Source organism: Sinocyclocheilus rhinocerous, unplaced genomic scaffold, assembly GCF_001515625.1.
Source record: "Sinocyclocheilus rhinocerous isolate Xijiao unplaced genomic scaffold, SAMN03320098_v1.1 scaffold3144, whole genome shotgun sequence".
Classification (NCBI taxonomy): Eukaryota; Metazoa; Chordata; class Actinopteri; order Cypriniformes; family Cyprinidae; genus Sinocyclocheilus; species Sinocyclocheilus rhinocerous.
In genome coordinates, this window is record NW_015624539.1 from 249,526 (window position 1) to 267,191 (window position 17,666).

The window sequence follows — 17,666 nt, forward strand, 5'->3', positions numbered from 1 at the left end:
TATATATATATATATATATATATAATACTATTTATTTGGTTAATTGTATTACATATTAAATTTTTTGTTCTTTGTCTATTTTAATTTGACAAAGAGTAACATTTGTACACCAACAGTTGCTCTCTGTACTAAAAGTAATTTTGTTTTCTGTTGTATCTCTTTCTCTCTCTCTCTCTCTCTCTCTCTCTGTTTTGGTCTCTTTCACTTGAGCTCTCCATAAAGAACAAAAGTAACAGACACGACGACGTGCCTGCAGGTGCACGAATGTGTGTTTTGCTGCAAGAGTATATCTATGTACCCTTGCATCCAGGGACAGACTGGGAGTAAAAAACGACCCTGGATTTTCTCCCAAATAGACCCACCACAACTACAAACAGTCGCTACTATCTCACAATATTACAGCAATCCTATCGCATTTATGGCAAATAACATCACAAAACCCATGGTGACCCTGCTGACAAAAAACCATCGCAGAAATTCTAATGATTTCCACTACAAATACCAATACAAACCATCAACTTTTAACCATTAAATAATGGTTTCCTGAAGTGTGTTTTGGGACATATTACATTAGGATTTAGTGGTTTAAACAAAAGCCACCAACAGAAGGCGACCAATTACAAGTAGAGACCAACACCCGCCATTTCAGTTTCCATTAAAACCAATACAATTTTCATTATAACCAGTAAAACCATTACAAATTATGTGATGGTTTCTATTTTTTTCAGCAGGGGATTGAAATAAATTTATTATTGTATGAACTAAAATACTTTAAATCTACATAAAAAGAGCAGAACGCAAACTGTATAATATGACAATGATAAACAAACCTAGAATCTAGAAACCTGAAACAACAGAATTCTTCAATTTGAGTATTCATATGTCTGTCTCTCTTTCTCTCTCTCCCTCTCTCTCTGTGTGTGTGTGTGCGCATGTGCGAGAACAGTGGAGTTGGTTGGTGTGAGTGAGAGCGTTCTTGAGTGAGTTCCAACTTTCTATTTTTCTATTATTTTTGAGTTGGATTAAAAGTTCTTGTTTGTGAGTAAAGTTTGTAGGGCTTTAGCTGACCTTTGGTCAGCGTGCTCCGAGTAATGGAGACAAACACGGGAGACTATCTGGGGATGACTGTTAGGCATGGTTGTAAATGCATGCCAGACGCCTCGGTCTTGGTGGAGGATTGTTTATTAGCTGTGAGTTCTGTGATCGGTGGCGCAAACATTAGGTCTGCATCACGCATGAATAATCTTTATGAATGAATGGAATATTCATGTCAGACAATGCTGAGTGATAAATGGCAGTGGACGCTTGGACTAGGGGTGTCCTGGAATTTTACTATAGTGCTATAGGCAACATGCTCTATAGTGAGATTGGCTGGCAAAGGTAACCTGATGTAACTGTTTGCTTTTTTTTCTTTTAGCTCCTCCCAACCGCCTTTATCTTCACATTGTTTTGCTTGCCATCACGAGCCCACTCTCCTTCGCGTCAGTTTCGGTTTCTTATAAGCATTAAGCAAAAATAGATTGCATTAGCGCCCCCTTTTGTCGGCCGTCAACGTCACTTAATCTGACACTTTTTCTGATGATGAACCAGCCAGGCCGACGGCCATCGGGTGGACTTCTCCAGAACGCCCAGATGGCCAGTCCGCCCCTGCTTGCATCCCATCTCTGATCTCTATCGGTGGTTCGTCGGCTAAATCAGCGCTTCATTATAGGTGCAGATATCTGTGAGTGGCAGTGTCAGAGCAGGAATGCAGAGAGATAGCTTTCATCAGCTACTGCCTACTTAACATGCCTGCCGTGAAGACAGATCACCCACTAATGTGGCTTGGGTCCCTGGGACACACCAACACTGATAAAAACACCAAAATATTCCATCAAAACAAACTGCAGACTCACCTCCTGTCACATTAGCAGCGAAATGCATATGTAAGAGAAGTGAATTACAGGTGGCATTGATGGGTGGGTGGAAAATAAAGTCTGATTATGCTTGAGAACTTTATAATACATTTTGTAAAATGTTGTGTGGGATGTTTATTTTCTTTGTTCTCCATATTGCTATGAAGAACATCAATAATGAAACAGATGCCACATATATCATGGTCACAGCAGGCTTATTATATATATTATAATATATATTTATTATATTATATTATATTATATTACTTTCCTTAGTTGCGTGAATGTGCATGTAATAATGAGAAAATTTGCCCTGAAAGCAGCATAAAATATTCAGACAAATAGATATTGAGAATTTAACCTTTAATTCTCACTATCCATATAGAGATAGTTCAATAAAACACTCAGACTCCCACATAGAAAAAACAAAAGTATCCAAAGCATGTGTACATAAATGCACTCATAATGCCAGACATCTGCAACAAGCTCTGAGTGTTAAATCTAAAAATGCGTTTAATGCGTTTGACTGAACTGAGCCAAGTTTTATTTATGTTTTATACACATATGTGTTAGTTTCTTAACATACGTCAACCCTCTAACCCACCAGATTCTTGTGACCCTGAGCTCAATTCAGCCTCATACATATCAGAAAACCTTGCTGAATTTGTATGCTAAAAATAACATGTCTCTACATCACAGAGTAGTGTGGCTAGGGGGTAGTAGACCAAGACAAAGGTAAATTCTAACTTTCTAATTATAGTCTCCTGCTGGAATGGATGTGTATTTGTCTCTATGTGTGTAAAAGCAACAATGCAGATGTAAATTCTGAGGAAATTGCAAATAAAATGTTTCCCCTAGGCCTCTAGACTAAAGACTGGCCAGACAGGGTTAGTTTGTGTAGTTGAGTGTGTGTGTGTGTGTGTGTGCATGTTGGGAGATGTAATCGGATGGATGATGGCCTCATGCTTACACAGTCACTGGTATATCTGCCAACAAAGCAGTAACAAACACATACACATAATTACGTTTGTTTAATTTTTACATAGAGTCTATAGCTTCCATTTTTGTAACTATCAACATATAATAGCAGAAATATACAGCAGGTAGAGCCAATCAAGCTATTTTTATTTCACTTTATTCGAAGCAATGTTAAATAAAGGATTGTTATGCTGAATAGTTGCCATTGCGTTGACATATAAATCTTGCAACACACCATTTAATAAGAAGCGGTTAATTCTATAAACGTAAAATATACCATAAAGTTCACATTCATTAAAGCAAAACTATTTTCTGTGAGTCCTCTGACAGTTGCACGTTCTGCTATTAAAGATTAGAGTGATATTTTATTGCCCATCAGTGTAATTGTTTTTGTGAAATGTGTGAATTCCTTGACTGAAGTGTTAGTGAGTGGTTCACTCTTATGTGATTATTTTATATATTAAAACTAATTCAACCCTGCAATAAAAACATAGAATGTGTTTCTAAATATAAAAAAACACATCAGTATCTGCATTTAAAACAGAGACATAAAACTCTAATTCATTCAGCTTTCACACAACTAAACACACACACACACAAAGAAAAACAAGTAGATAGAATAGAAAGTGACATTATGTTGAAGTTTTTTTTGTGTCTATCTGCACATTGTGTTTTTTTTTTATTGTGATACTCAAAGGATAATTATTCAGTAATTCCATGAGTTACATGTACATTTCAGACATCTATTCATTTAAAGCTGCAGGTTAATTGAGTGAAATCATTCGATCTAAATTGTTGCTACTATGACATATCTTCATTTAAAATAAAGGCAATTAAATCTAAATATGTTCATACCCCACTAGTGCAGTATAATGGCCTCTTTGAAATATTTTTACATTTTGTGCTATATGAGAAGTAAATTAGCAAATATTCTCCTAAATTAGCAAATATTTTCCTCATCACAAAGAATTCGCTGAACTACCACCTTCCAACTGGTCTGTGGTCTTTTGTACTCCCTTTGGACAGTCAGATAACAAACCAAATAAGAGTGGTCCTCATTAGCCCTACACTATTTCAGATCTCAAATAACCTCTGGAGTCACCAAAGACATCCTGTCCTGGTGTGTGTCATTATATTAAGTGCACTGGGCTCTCAGTGATGGTGGAACAAAAGTTGGTTCCTTGATGAATCCCTGATTGCACAATACAATAAAGTGACTGCATATGGTAATATAAACTGTGCTGAAGTGGAACAGATTGTTTTCCAAAGTCCCTTTGTTTAAATAAAAATTTGGACACAGGGATTCTTTTTTTTTTGAGTACACTAGTCTAACTGATTTAGAGTTAAACATAAAAACAATTAGAACACAGAGGACTTGGACTTGGACTTAAATGAAAACTTTTAACCACTTCAGAATTCATGTTTTGGGGGAATGCTGCTGTAAAAAAAAATCATATTGAAACATATTTAATCTCACATAGGCCTAAAACCTGTTTAAAAGAACTGTTACCATAGTCTGCTGCAAAGAGAGTAGTGGTGTCAAATTGCCCTGTAGTTTCACTACCGTGTTAAACCTGTGGCATGTCACTGACCTCACAGGTTTGTGCTGTTTTGACCTTTTGCTGTTAAATGGTAATGGTAAACAACAGGGTCTGGAATAGCACAAGCAAAATGTGAAAACACAAAGAAATGCAAAGCACTTATTCATTTAGCTATTTTACAGTAATATTTATAGCCTGATTATGTTTGTTATTTCTACATTGACTGCAAACTTTATTTATTTTTTTGTCACACAGCTGCAATTATAAAACTTTTCCACATGTTCAATATTAAAATGAACAATATTATGATAACTTAGACATAGCCTATTTTATGCAATGGCATTTATCTCCCATCTGTGGGAGAAGCTGGTCTGAAATTCAAAATATTAATTGCAAATATAAATCAAATTACAAAAAAAAAAAAAAAAAAAAAAAATTTTTTCAGATAGTTTTAAGTGTGGTTGATATTACTATGGTAAGTTCAGCCAGAAGTGAGACATTAAGGTAAAGTAAGACAAACAGGTTTCATGACCAACTGACGGTTGACAATCATTAATACTTGCTCCAAGGGTCTTGTTTTCAAATGTTTTCATTTGCCTGCCATCATCAGTGTGGACATATAGTGCAGACCTTTATAAATAATGAAATTATGTGAATTATATGGGTTGGGGTTAAAACCTTAACCCTTAATTAAGTTTTTTAGACAACACTTAAAAACACAAAAGTTAAATTGTTGCACATGAACAAAAGTCGCCTGAAGAGGTTGCTATAGCAACAGTACGCTATTCGAGCGCTTGTAGATATAATAAATAAAAAGAATCACAAAAAACTTTAATGGTTTCTTTAAAGGAAGACAGTTGACGGTTATAGCTAACTGCTCTAGATGAGCCAACGGAACATTTTGCGCGAGAAGAACATCAAGGATTGTTCCCCGAAAATTGCTGTCGGAACCCTTAACTGTCTTAGTATAACTCTCACAGTAAGGAAAACCTTACAGATTCTAGAAAAAGTGCAGAAGTGCCTGAAATATACGCATCTAAGTGGAGCGCAGAGTTACGCGTTGATCCTTTACTGGTGCGAGATCAGCGCACATTTGCGCGCTCGACTCCGCGCTGGCATTGCTGCCAGCCTCAGCCACTCTTTAACACCGCCTTTCGTGGGAGGCAACATTAGACACCGGCTGAACTTAAGTACTTCGCTGTTGTCTCACATCGTTCTTTTCGCTGAATTAATCCTAAGGCGTTTTCCAGGTGTTTTCTTATGCGCACCAATAATAACTGTGTGACACAAGGACACCCCGTTATCGCGACGTTAACAGGTAGCCAAGGGAACTGACAGCACTGAATGATTTGTTATTGATATCCTGGGAACCCAGAATACTCTTAAAAGTCATCGATCTGGAAGGAGGGTATCTTTCTCACGGATTTGATGGATGTTTGAGCGGTTGGTGATGCCCATTTATATCATCGATCGCAAATTTCCAGAGACACCTGGTGAGTCTGTTACGCATGCTGCACATGGCTTAGAAACATGGTGTGCTGACCAAGATATTTCATTTAGGCACTGCTTGGGAAATGCTAAAAGTTGTTATTCTCTGGTTTTATTTAATAGTATTTGTTGCTATGTCCTTATTATATGTTAAAATACACACTGCTCTGAAAGTATGGACTGCATACTTAATGCGTTTCAGTATTTAACCGCCTTTAAATAGCGTCTCAGATAAATGAAAATATAAAGTAAATCTAAAATTAAATGCTTAATTAACAACTCTGAACTGTTGATGTTCATATTACTTGACAATTTAACGACTTTTAAAATTTTTTTATTTATGTGGCATTTATGTTAATGCTTGTCACCTACAAGTAGTGTAAAACATTTTTACTGTACATCTGTAACTAAGTGTTTTTTCTCTTGCAAATATTCACATATTTGTTTGTTACAAATAAAAGTAGTTCAAAAATGTATAACATCCCAAAACTGTTCTGTTTATACAGTACAAACTACCCTATAGTGTAACACAGGATGCATAGCCTATAAGAAACAACTGACAATCAAAACAGAAAATGAAATTGGAAACAAAAATTAAATACATTTTTGTTTCATTTTGTGCAGTCTTTAGAAGAATATTGAAAGTGTTACAGATCTTCATCTGATCGGTAGTGGCATTTCTAGTTTTATATAAATGTTAAATACATATATAAATAAGGTGGTTATGGGTATGTATGAAGGTGATTTTGTGCATGTAACTGATTTCTAATTCAATTCAGTGGTGGTTTTACAACTCACCACATGCTACAACACTCTCCAAACACTAAAACACTCTTTTCTACAGCTGAATTATCATGGGCTGAAATGTAAATTTAAATGCATCAGACATGTTTTGCATATTAAGGAACCTTATATGACATAGATGTGTTATCTGCTCAGGTTGTCTCAGATAAATGTTCTAAAGTGACATACTGTGTGTGAGGACATAGAGATGGAGAAAAGTACATAACATGCAGGACCTGTAAGCTACAACAGTGGTGACACCTCCTCACTGAACACATGATAAGCCATGTGGTCATGAGTGTTTCATCTCAGATCAGCACAACATGCTCAACCAATCTATTGCCGCTGATAGACTTTTATAAACAGTTTTTTCAAAACATCAAAGAATGGAAAAAATCAGGCATTTAAGTCTCCGGCCTGTTGTGTCTTTTACATCTTTGAACATGTCAAACCTCCATGACTAATATTTATCTGTCAGTTGATTTAACACAAGATTGAGATTGTTATATATCTTAAGTTTTGAGATATGTGAAATGAACTCTGAATGCAACAAACTCATTACTCATTACTTATTCACCATCATGTTCCTGTTGCTGAATGACATTGCTCTCTGTCATGTTCCTCTTAAAATGAACCCTGACATCCTCATCATTTTCATTATAGTTTATAAAGCCCTAGAAAACAAGATATTATAGTTCTGCTAAGGTGTTTTAAAAATGTTGCAGAGTACAACAGACAATTTGACATGTGTTAAAAGAAGCCCGACAAACTTAGTCCAGCTTTGCACATCTTGTTGCTGATATTGTAGTCAACTAAACATAAAAACTATGTATTTTTAATAGATATACTTTTAGATACTAAAAGTATTTAATAAATAGGTTTTGTGTTTAAAGAAAATGTGTGTTCCTAAGCATTTAACTGTACATGAATGTTATATAATTAATACGATATTTTATAAAAATCTAAAATGAAGCAGTATACATTAATATGTATAATTTTATGTGCATTTTTTTGTACATTCTATTTTAAAAAACAACACAAAGAGTTAAAGCCATTTTTACTTTTTTTTTGCATTATAGTACCAACTAAATATTCAGAGACAACTATAAGTCATGTTGATTTCGCTGAACAGTATAAACACTGTGGCTGTGTGACACTGTCCTTCACCTTTTCACCATTGTCAAAAACAAAACAAAACACTTTTAAAACAAAATGTGTCATACATTTTATGGCCAAATCCTGCCTTAGCATATGCTTTACTTCCCAGCAAAATTGGTTTAGCTCAGTTGGGCATATTTATATTATTATTAAAGTCATCTATATCCCCTTTTGCATACCCCCTGATACATGGCACCAATAATTTTAATCTAAAAAAAAAAAAAAGGTATAGTGTCACTCACACCACATGGAGATCTGAAAAGCTGCAGTATAAAAAGGGATAAAATCAACACAGGCTTTCTGGAAAAAATGCACATTTACGTACAGTGTATATATATATATATATATGTATATATATACTCCAAGAACCTACGTACAATTCACTAGTTTCCAAATTATAAATTATAAATAATGAGAAAGGGCAGATTATTCTATGAAGGCTTATTTTCACATAGTTCCTTGCACTATGTTACTATGTTATAACCTCTTTTTTCACATAATCAGCTCCATATGTATGGCTTTTCTGACATATAGTAAACTTGCTAGGTAGTTTACCTGTTACAGCAATAAAAGAGCACAAACACTTGTAAAGACAAGCTAATGCCATGTTTGTTTCAGCAAATGCATTTTCATCTCATGTCTGCTTTTGTTAACACGATCAGTTAGGTTTAGGGTAGGGTTTAGTGAATGTGATACTGTCACGGTCCTGGTTTTTTGTTTGTGTTTCCTTCTGTTTCTATTCTCCCCGTTTCGTTCTCTCTGTTGCCGGTTATTAATGTGGATATGCTTTTGCTTTGCTGTTTTGGAATTCATCTGTTTGTTTCCCTGTGGATTTATTAAAGACTGTGTAATGAACTATTCTTGTTCGTCGTGCGCTTATACTTAGCTTAAGCAATCTGTGACAGAATAACCGGCCCTAAACAGAATAACCGGTGTGTGTGTCCGCGTTTGCTTTTTGTTTTTTGAAAGTTTTTCTTTTATTTATTATGGACTATCCCGAATTCCTTCTCCTCCTGCTGGAGCAGGGAAACCGCTCTCTTTAGGCCCATACTGTGATCTTTGCAGAGAATGCCAATATTACACAGTACCCGGACAACTGCCTGTGTTCATTTTACCAGGCGAGCCTCAACACCGCTACACAGGCAAAGTTGTCCGGGAAGGGTCCTCTGGAGAGCTTCGCCACCTTCGTGGAGTGGGTGCTGCAAACTGTAACTCGCTGGTGACTGCTTACTACGCTGATGAGGAACTCACCAGCCCCACTCCTGACCCAGAGCCCAGCCAATCACTACCCCGCTGCGCGGAGCAACAGCCAGAGCCCAGATGGAGAGCCAGTGCCTGCCGCGACCGACGAGCCATCGCTAAAAGGAGCGACAGAGCTGAGGATTGCCCCAGAGCCAGTGCCTCACTTGACGTCTGAGCAGGTGTGTGAGCTGGCAACGAAGCATGCCACGGAGGATTACACAGTGGAGAGTGAGGGCACGGAGGAAAGCCTCGCCCATCTTCTCCCGTTTTCTTCTGAACTCTCTGCCTTTCCTGTTACGGCCAAGGAGGCCGTTTATGAACTGTTTGTCTGCCCTGAACTGTCTGTCATCCCTGTCACGACCCCGGAGGTCGTTCTCCTGTCCGCCACGCTCCCTGTGCTGGAAGTCACGCTTTGATGTGTGTGGGCGGCATACACCTTCCCAAAAAAGTCCCGTCCGTCACGAATTCCCACCCAGCCTCCCTCTCCCACCTCCTCTCATGAGTCTGCCATCTTCTGCCATGCTGCCGCTGCATCCTGTCAGTCCCTCAGCCCATCCTCATCTCTCCATCTGTTGAGTGGATTCGCTTTGGGTCTGTCAGTCTCCAACTCTACTGTGGTCTCTGCCGCCGACCTCCGAGGCCCAAACTCTGCCTCGGTACATCGACCCAGCGGCTCCACCATAGGTCGTCAGTCCACCAGCTCCGCTGGGCTCCCTTGTCCCTCCGGCTCCGCCTTGGTCGGTCATTGACCTACCCTCGCATTGGAACAACACTCCTTTGACTTTGCCTTGTCCCTTTGTCCCTCTGGCTCCATTGGACTCCTCCCTCCCTCTGGCTCCAACTTGGTCCTCTGTCGCCCTGGCTCCACCGTGGCCTTCCGAATCCCCGCCTATGCCTCGATCGTCTGAGCCATCTGCTCCGCCTTTGCCCTCAGGATCCTCGGTGTTTCCCTGGCTCTGCGGCTCTCCGTCTCCATCCTGGGCTCCTCTACCACCTGCTCCGCCGCTGTCAGTCAGCCCCCTGGAGTCATCAGCCCTTCCTCCACCATGGCTCCTCCCTCCATCAGCTCCACCGTGGGCCGCCTTCATGTCTACGGTATGGGTCCCGCCAGGCTCCTCCTTCTCCGGCTCCCTCCTGTCTTCTCCCTGGCTCCTCCCACCGTCTTCGAAACCCTGGATCCTCCTATCCCCGTTCTGGCTCCTCCCACCGCCATGGTTCCTCCAAATTCCTCTGTGGCTCCTCCCTCCATCGTCACCCCCTGGTCATCTGCCTGCCTTCCTGCCTGCCCTTCGCCGTCCCCCCTCTCATCCTAACTCCACTCCTTTGTCTTTCTCCAAAGTCCTCCTCTGTCCCTTGTTTTGTTACAGCACGAGGTCGTGCCTGGACGGAGGGGGAGTATTGTCACGGTCTAGGACTTTTTTTTGTGTTTCCTTCTGTTTCTATTCTCCTCGTTTAGTTCTCTCTGTTGCCGGTTATTAATGTGGATATTCTTTTGCTTTGCTGTTTTGGATTTCCTCTGTTTTCCTGTGGATTTATTAAAGACTGTGTATTGAACTATTCTTCTTCGTCATGCGCTTATACTTAGCTTAAGCAATCTGTGAGAGATAAGTTATTTTCAAACGCAAGAGACAATCAACGTTTTAGCACCAGTCACTGGACATTTCATTTCCGAACTGCCAGCAACCAACGTTATAAAGACACATTTTTCCAATGAGCCTAGGTTTAAAATTCAAAATGTTTTAACATCTTACTATCAGACATGTTTTTTTCCTCAAATGCCATCAGATGTGAGTGTCTGCTTATCAGTTGACATTACTTTTTTTGAGTATTAGCATGAATCTTCACATTTTCTGTTCCTCTTTTTTCAGTTTGCTCCATCTATATAACAATCCGATTAAATTTACTTATGTTCAACATTAGTTAGCGAACAAGCAATAGTTTAACAAAGTGATTCACTAACAGAGTAGTTTTGATGTTGCTTTAAAGATTTTATTGTTGAGGTTAAGGCTGGTGGTTTGGGTTTGTTGCAATAAAAATACAATATGTGACATTCCTTAAATGGATTTCATAGCACTCACACCTCACTCCATGAACTAGTCATTTTGTACCAATCCTTAACATGTTTTGTGCAACAACTTATCTTATTTAATAGTGTTTATGAGAGGTGAGGACAGGTTTGAAAATGCAGCACAAGCAAACATGGAAAGAAATGAATACCATGGCAGATGCAGAAATCTGATGTCCCAACTGGCAGCGTTTGAAGTGCACTGTGAGACTTGTAAATAGAATGTAATTGCGGACGCCTTGTCAAGTATTCCTGTCAAACTTCAGCCAGAGTACAAAATCACAGAAAAGAGCTTCTGAAGATGCATTTTTTTTTTCACAAGAACAAAAAAGTCTGTTAAAGTTTGTCTGTTATTGTGTCTATAAAATATTTAAAGCCTAGCATAAACATTGGGGTTATATTATATTAGAGTTTAACAGCATCAAAAGTTCAGAAGCCTGATCAAAGACATTTAAGATAAAAGTGTAAACAGTGTGATTTAGTTACAGTACAGATGTATTCTCTATGAGCTGTACAAGCACAACAGTTTCCGAGAGCTGTTATGGATACACTTTGATGGAGAAGTCATCTGGAGGGTATGAGGATGTGTTTGTCTTAACAGACATGCTTAGAGGATTCACCATTGCTGTGCCAGAAGCGAAGCAGACGGCAGATATTATAGCCAAGTCTGTGATTCACCATGGCAGTGCCAACAAGAAATCAAACAGAAGCTCTTACAGTAAAAGCTGCACTGAAGCACTAAATTTGCATTATGGGTGACCCTCACAGTTGAGCTCCAACCTAGAATTCTCTGTGGAATATCTATGGAATTTGATCTAATTTACTACTAATTACTAAGATGTTGTGATCTTTTTCTGAAAAACATGTTTTCTGAAAAACATGGAAAAAGCACTCACTCTAGCTGATGATAATTACTAGTGGCTTTTCCTGTTGTTTCTGATATACTGGATAACGATTAAGATTCTACCTGGGAAAATATTTTAGAACTTGGCATAACCAGAAAAATGTATAGGGTAAGATGCCTCCCGGGCAAGATGACGCCCTCCTAAATTTTTTAAGGCTGGATACGCTATTTTTATTTATTTTTATTTAATTTTTTTTCATTTAATCTGCATTTCAATATTTGTAAGATTTAGTCAGTTAAAACAGTTTTGAGGTTATTTTATTATTTTGTGTCTCTGGTCCTTTTTTGTGTAGGCTATTTGAAATTTGAAATAAAAAGGTAAAATTAGACCTTTGAGGAAAGAAGGTGGAAACTGAACAAACTGAAGGCAAGATATAAACAATGATGAGGGTTAAAACAAGGCACAGTTGGGACTAATCAGTTAACTCTGGAAACAAACTCTGAGTAACTATGGAAACAAACTAGAAACAGGATTAAAGTAAACAGGGACCAAACACAGGAACAATGAATTACAAACTAAAAGTCCATGAAAATGAAAAAAGAATTAAATCAGATTAGATGCTTATTTAGATGCTTACATTTAAATATGTTACAATTTAAAAGTAAATGCATTCTTAAAGGGGCATCGTCATCTTACCCTATTCATTATAAAAATGCCCATGGAGATATATTGAAGAATGTTTTTTATTCATTGTGCATTTTGTGGGGACTCCACATTCATTGTATGGAAAACAAACAATTCTCATTTAAAAGAGAAATCAAAATATTTTCTTATATAAATAAATAAATAAAAAGATAGTCTTTCCCTGAGGTTTATGCCATTGGTCGAGTCAGTTTTGGTGTAATGGGCTGGTTCGCTTTGGGGACATCAACCTGTATGTATGTATACAGTATGCCATTACTTCATGGAGTAAAAACTTTATTCATTTTCTTAAAGCATCTATTTAGTATAAGTTTGGTTTGTGAACACACCAGCATGACTGTGCTGGAAGAGATTAGGTTGAAAGGTCTTCCTGTTCCATAGTCCTTCAGGGAGATGCAGTACCCCCGCTAAGGCGGGTTGGTTCCTTGCTGATCCACATACGTCAGACGACATCCGATCTGGGGGTCCTGGGACTCTCCATGCATGTCAGGATTATGCCTGGTGTGGCGAGTGACGCATCAGTCACTATCTCTTGCACCCCCCCCCTTTACAATAATCTAAATCACATCCCTGCCTGAGTGTCCTAGATGGATTTGGAAAGTCAAAGCTGATGAAGACGCCCTTGGTTCTGATTTGCTTCAGACCTGTCGCAGTCACGAGTAGATAAACAAGGAGAAACAGTTCTGCCCTGAGCTCTGATCATGTCCACAGTGGGGAGTCAGAGGACATGCATAAGCTGTTACATAGCCACTTAGAGTAATATCACAGACTAGGGTTGGGAGATATACACAGTTTTGTTCATCGCTGTAGACGTACCTTATCTAAATAGAATTTAGTAAAGATATTGCCCACAAGATAAACTCGATATGTGGTTAAGATTTTTTAGAATGTGAATGAAGGAATGGTAATATCTTCCTCATAATATGGAGAATGTATGTTGACATAATTAGAGGTCACATTTAGCATATTCCTTTCACAGCAGTTGCAGAACATGTGAAGGACAGACATAAAAAAGAGGGGAAAAACAAAATGAGCTGTCTGTTATCTTCTGTCTATGTATTTCTTCAAGAAAAAAAAAGATTAGTCACAAATCAGACGTTCCCAAACGATTTCCCTTTATTTCAAACTCTTTATTAGCATGACTTTTTGTTACAATGTTGTCAAAGAAAAAAGCTATAAGAAAATAATAAAAAGTCATAATAAAATAGAAGCATATGCTGGAACTTGATCTTAAATATGGTGCAAAGATGTTTTGCTGCTGGCCTTCAGCAATGTCATCTCTTTACTTTTTGAACAAATTAAAGTATTTCATACTCACTGAGCTTCACTGTTTATCATATTCCACCATATACACTGCTGTTCAAACGTTTGGGGGTCAGTAAGGTTGTTTTTTTTTTTTTCAAAGAAATGAATGCTTTTATTCAGCAAGGATGCATTAAATTGATGTGTGACAGTAAATATGTTTATAATGTTAGAAAAGATTTCTACTTCAAATAAATGCTGTAGATTTGAACTATCAATGTATCAAAGCATCCTGAAAATTTGTATCATGGTTTCCACAAAAATATTAAGCAATACAACTGCAAAAATATTAAGCAATACAAATGTTCCTTGAGCACCAAATCGTCATATTGCTGATAACCGAGAATGTGGGATTGTGTCTCTGAGTGTGTTAAATCTCCCATAGTTTACTGGTCTTCAGAAATCAGACAAAACAAAATGAAAAATATTCATTGTTACATTTAGCTACACTGAACAAAGTTTTAAAGTTAAAAAATTACCGCAATTTAATTTACTTAAAGATCTCTGACACAATCTTACAAACTTTCTGCAGTTTTAAGAGATCCCCCTGTTGGAAAACTCTACTCTATGCAACCAAAAAATGATGAACCTAGTATTAAAAAATAATAATAAAAAACTTCGAAATTTAGACTTTCTCTGTATCAGCTATAAAGGCTGGCTCTCTACATGAAAACATGTAAAACTGGTGTTTCGTGAGAAACCCTGGAGTGGTTCTGTGGCCAGTAAAGCCTCTCAATTATCCAGCTCAGAGTACATCACTCTCTATTTCTTTAATGGCCTATTATCAGCACATGTGGAGGAAACTACAGTCTGACAGCATATACTAAGCATTCTAAGCGGCATTCACGGTCATGTTCTGCACATTTAAAGGTGAAGTACAAAATGTAGCTTTACCGAAATACAAAATACTTCACCTCTACCTTTAAGTGATTTCTAAGCTTTCAGTATAGTTATTAGGTTATATTTTATACATTATCACTAATAATCTAGTATTTAGACTCTCTTTAGGGATATAGTTCACCAAAAAAAAAAAAAAATTGTCAGTTTCCTCACAAATTACAAATACACTTGAAAACTTTTTAAAACTACTTTTATACTACTGCAGCTGCCTGGTTTTGGTTATACATAGGTATTCATACATAACATTAAAAGGTACAAAAACACATATTTTTAAAAATTTTGATTACAGATCAAATATAAAATGTATTATGTTTAAGATCATTTTATGGTGCGCCTGTGGTGTACTTTGGCCATTTTTTTATTCACTGCAAACTGCTGTGTCCCATGGCAAACTAAATAAATATTACATAAATAATGGTAAATGATTACAGAAATTTTATTCATTTTAAGATTTTAAAGTGTAGTCTTGTTAAAAATTATGTAATTCTTTGAAACGAGCTTGCTCCAGAAGTCACCCAGAACCAAATTAAATGTTAGAATTTCAAATTGAGGAAATGAGCCAACTGCTTTTAATAAATGCAACTGAAAAATATAATCTCATTGATTATAAATACAATAGAATCAATCCCAATTAAGTGCATGAATGAAATATTCATTGATTAAATAAGGATTTGTTGTATGTCTGTAAACAAAAGTGATTTACATTTTAGATGCTGTCATTATTATTATTGTATGTTTTAGTGTCTATGCAAATGTAAATAAATGTATGTGTGGTAGAACCACATTTTATGTAAAATACATATGAATACTCTCAATATCACGTTGGCTGCAGGGATTTTAAGAGAAGACTCAGACTTGTCAAGTAGTGTTAACTAGTCATGACAGGGTTGTCTGCACATGCAAATGCTTATACTTTACATGAAAGAAGAGCCATTTCATCAGAGTATGTGTGACAAGTGTGATCAAGTGTGTGATTAAAAGTGTGCCTGTCTCCAGCTTAGTTTTACAAGTTGTTTATTATTCATGTTTAAGTATAATTAACTGCAGTGCTGTTATAAAACCAGTCCCTGTCTAAAAAAGTTACACCAGTCACACGTTTTCCTCTAAAAGTCCAGAAGATTAACTGACCACACTGCCCACTTGAAGTACAATTTAGCCAGAAGTGACTAATTTGCCATCCTTCCCCCCCCTCCCCAAAACAAAACCCTGTTGCTAAAGAGACTTTACTTTCATTATCCATAAATACAACAGAAAATGAAAGAAACGTACTCGGTTACTAACGTAACCTCGGTTCCCTGAGATACGGGAACGAGTACTGCATCACTAGACGCTACGGGAAACTCCTTTTCTCCGATTTACTGAAGCCTTTTTTCAATCACAGCAGTGCATCTGCACTGCCATTGTTTCAGAAATGAACCAATGACAGCGCAGCTCTGCTGCGCGAGCCTATGGCGAAGCAGCGCGCCCGAGTCCGCCAAAATGGGCGGGGCATCTGGCTATATAAGCAGGTGCTCGGCATAGGATCACTGATTCTTTCTCCTTCAGCGACGACATCTACTGCTCTTCGCTGAGCAGGAGGGGCTCACAGAGAGCGCCTGTAAATCTCCAACTCGCTTAACCGATGCCAAAGCCAATAGCAGAGCGGTCTTTAGCGACAAGGGTCGAATATCAGCGGATTGCAGCGATTCAAAGGGGGGGCCTTTGAGCGCCCTCAGAACCGTAGACAGATCCAACGTAGGGACCGTAGAAGGGCGAGGGGGGTTCAACCTCCTAGACCCTTTCAAAAATCGAACAACGAGGTTGTTCCTGCCGACCGATATCCCGTCTATAGGAGCATGAAAAGCTGCTATAGCCGCCACATAGACCTTAAGAGTGGAGGAGGTGCGACCCTTATCCAACAGCTCTTGAAGGAAGGACAATATCGAGATATGTCACATGTGGATCTTCACTGCGGTTTGTACACCAAGCGGTGAAGACCAACCATTTGAGGGCATAGAGGCGCCTTGTGGACGGGGCTCTAGCCTGAGAAATGGTATTTAAGACACCCTCTGGGAGGTTCATAGGCTCCCATCGAGAGGCCATAAGTGTAGGGCCCACAACTTGGGTTGGGGGCACCATATCGTCATGTTCACCTGAGAGAGGAGGTCCCGTCTCAAGGGAATGGGCCTTGGAGCTGCCGTGAGCAGCTGAGACATCTCTGAGAAACATAGTTGGTTTCTCCAGAGCGGGGCCACTAGAAGAACCTTGTGCCTTTGTTCCCTGATTCGCCTGATGACCTGAGGGGTCGGGGCGATCGGGGGAAAAGCGTAAAGGAGAAGGCTGGGCCAATCGTGGGTCAGCGCATCCCTTTCCTTCGAAAAATAGATTGGGTAGTGAGAGTTGTCTTCTGAGGCAAAGAGGTCGACCTCTGCCTTCCCGAAGATCTCCCATATTCTCCGAACCGTCTGGGGGTGAAGCATCCACTCGCCAGAGGGGACGTTGCTCCGAGCCAGCATGTCTGCTCCCTGGTTCAGTTTGCCCGGTATATGCGCTGCTTTTAGGGAGCGCAAGTGGCAATGTGCCCACTCCAGTAGGCTCTTTGCCATCCTGAAGAGGCACGGGGAGGAAAGGCCACCCTGGCGATTTATGTAGGATACTACCGTCATGTTGTCCGATCGGACTAAGACATGGCATCCTTCTAGATGTGGTAGGAAGGACTGTAAGGCCTGCCATACTGCCAGCATTTCCAGGCAGTTGATGTGCAGCTTTGTCTCTTCGCTCGACCACG

The 17,666-nt window shown here is 38.8% G+C and overlaps 1 protein-coding gene across 1 annotated transcript in view; it reads left to right on the forward strand.

Moving 5' to 3' along the window:
• Positions 1-5,651: 5,651 nt before the first annotated feature.
• LOC107740972 (neprilysin) overlaps positions 5,652-17,666 on the forward strand; it is a 47,764-nt gene continuing 35,749 nt past the window's right edge. Inside the window, exon 1 of the mRNA XM_016553544.1 lies at positions 5,652-5,907. Coding sequence (XP_016409030.1) covers positions 5,847-5,907 — 61 coding nt within the window. The 5' untranslated portion in view covers positions 5,652-5,846. The remainder of the gene's footprint in view (positions 5,908-17,666) is intronic.